The 1318-nt window shown below is 34.8% G+C and overlaps 1 protein-coding gene across 1 annotated transcript in view; it reads right to left on the bottom strand.

Annotated features, from left to right (window-relative positions):
• Positions 1-3: 3 nt before the first annotated feature.
• LOC108625097 (CD63 antigen-like) overlaps positions 4-1318 on the bottom strand; it is a 3696-nt gene continuing 2381 nt past the window's right edge. Inside the window, exons 2-5 of the mRNA XM_018024844.2 lie at positions 780-968; positions 504-680; positions 159-389; positions 4-69 (exon numbers count right to left, since the gene is read on the bottom strand). Of these exons, the coding sequence (XP_017880333.1) occupies positions 4-69; positions 159-389; positions 504-680; positions 780-968 (663 nt within the window). The remainder of the gene's footprint in view (positions 70-158; positions 390-503; positions 681-779; positions 969-1318) is intronic.

Raw genomic sequence — 1318 nt, 5'->3', positions numbered from 1 at the left:
ATATTACACACTTTCGTAACTATTCTTTATCGATAGTGCTAAATAAATCGAGAACCAAATTCCGATTGCCTAGAACAAGAAGTAATAAAATTATTACATACATTCTAAAAAAATGTCGTGCTGCTTCTCAATTCCGCATTTACAAACGCGTTAGTTACCTGAATAACAGCAATACCGATGCCAACACTGCCAAGTTGCACAGCGTGCGACTTGACGTAAGAAAGAAACACAGGGTAACAGCCAGCTTTGTGCAGAGTAGGTGCCGTGTCGTTACAATATGTCAGTCCTATAGCTCCTATTTCCTCGCTACAGCAAGAGATAGGAATGCCCTTCGTATGCAGTGTGGCATTAGTCCAATCAGATGGGCCGTTTGTTCCACAACAATCGAACTGTAACAATTAAAATATACGTATAAATATGTAGTCAGCTACATACCATCATTAAAATTTTTTCGCAGTGAAATAAGTAAGCGTTTGATACGAAAAATAAAAGATTTTACGTACATCGCGCTGGAGGTTGTCCCAAATCGTTGTTATTTCCTTATTACTCGATCCGTTGTAAAATTGCATCGTATCTTTCATTTTGTCCTGAACGACCGATGATGCTCTTGCCCTTAAAACATACCCAGATATACCCCCTGAGAGTTCGAGAATGAAAACTATGACCAATAACGACGTGAACTGGAAATAAGGAATCGGGTAAATGAAAAATTTAGTTAATAAAAGAAAGCATAAAAATATATTAAGCTCGTTAATATAATAGTGTGGAACATAATTTACCGTAACTATCATACAATAGTTTTCACGAACAGCGCCGCAGCATCCGAAAAAGGCGATGAAAAAGATGATTGCACCGACCGCAATCAATAATGAGGGAACAGATAAAAATTTATTGTCTAAGAAATGTTGGTAATCGTGATACACTCCATGAATAACAGCACCGATGGATAACAAAACTATTCCTGTTATCTGAAAATAATAATAGTTTGATGCACATTTCAACTGCCTACATAGATTAACGTTCATTTAAGCAGATTTACTAAATTTATACAAGTGTTTCAATCTTGAAACATTTATTGAACTCGATCGTCTAATTTTCTTTACACTACAAATTGGATTTGCAGAAAATTAGATTAAAAGGTCTTTGTATCCAATTACATAGCGGCATACGAAATGAGGCTAATACGAAGCCATGATATAGAATATAGAATGACGAAACTAATTTATATTTGTTTACCATAGATTAATAATTAATTGTATATAATTAAAATTAGCACTGACGTTCTTTGGCGAATGACGAAAATTCGACAAATTGTTCA

Source organism: Ceratina calcarata, unplaced genomic scaffold (genome assembly GCF_001652005.2).
Source record: "Ceratina calcarata isolate Rehan_Ccalc_2016 unplaced genomic scaffold, ASM165200v1 scaffold3407, whole genome shotgun sequence".
Lineage (NCBI taxonomy): Eukaryota > Metazoa > Arthropoda > Insecta > Hymenoptera > Apidae > Ceratina > Ceratina calcarata.
Note: the sequence above shows the minus strand (reverse complement) of the source record. Positions and strands in the feature narration are given on the sequence as shown.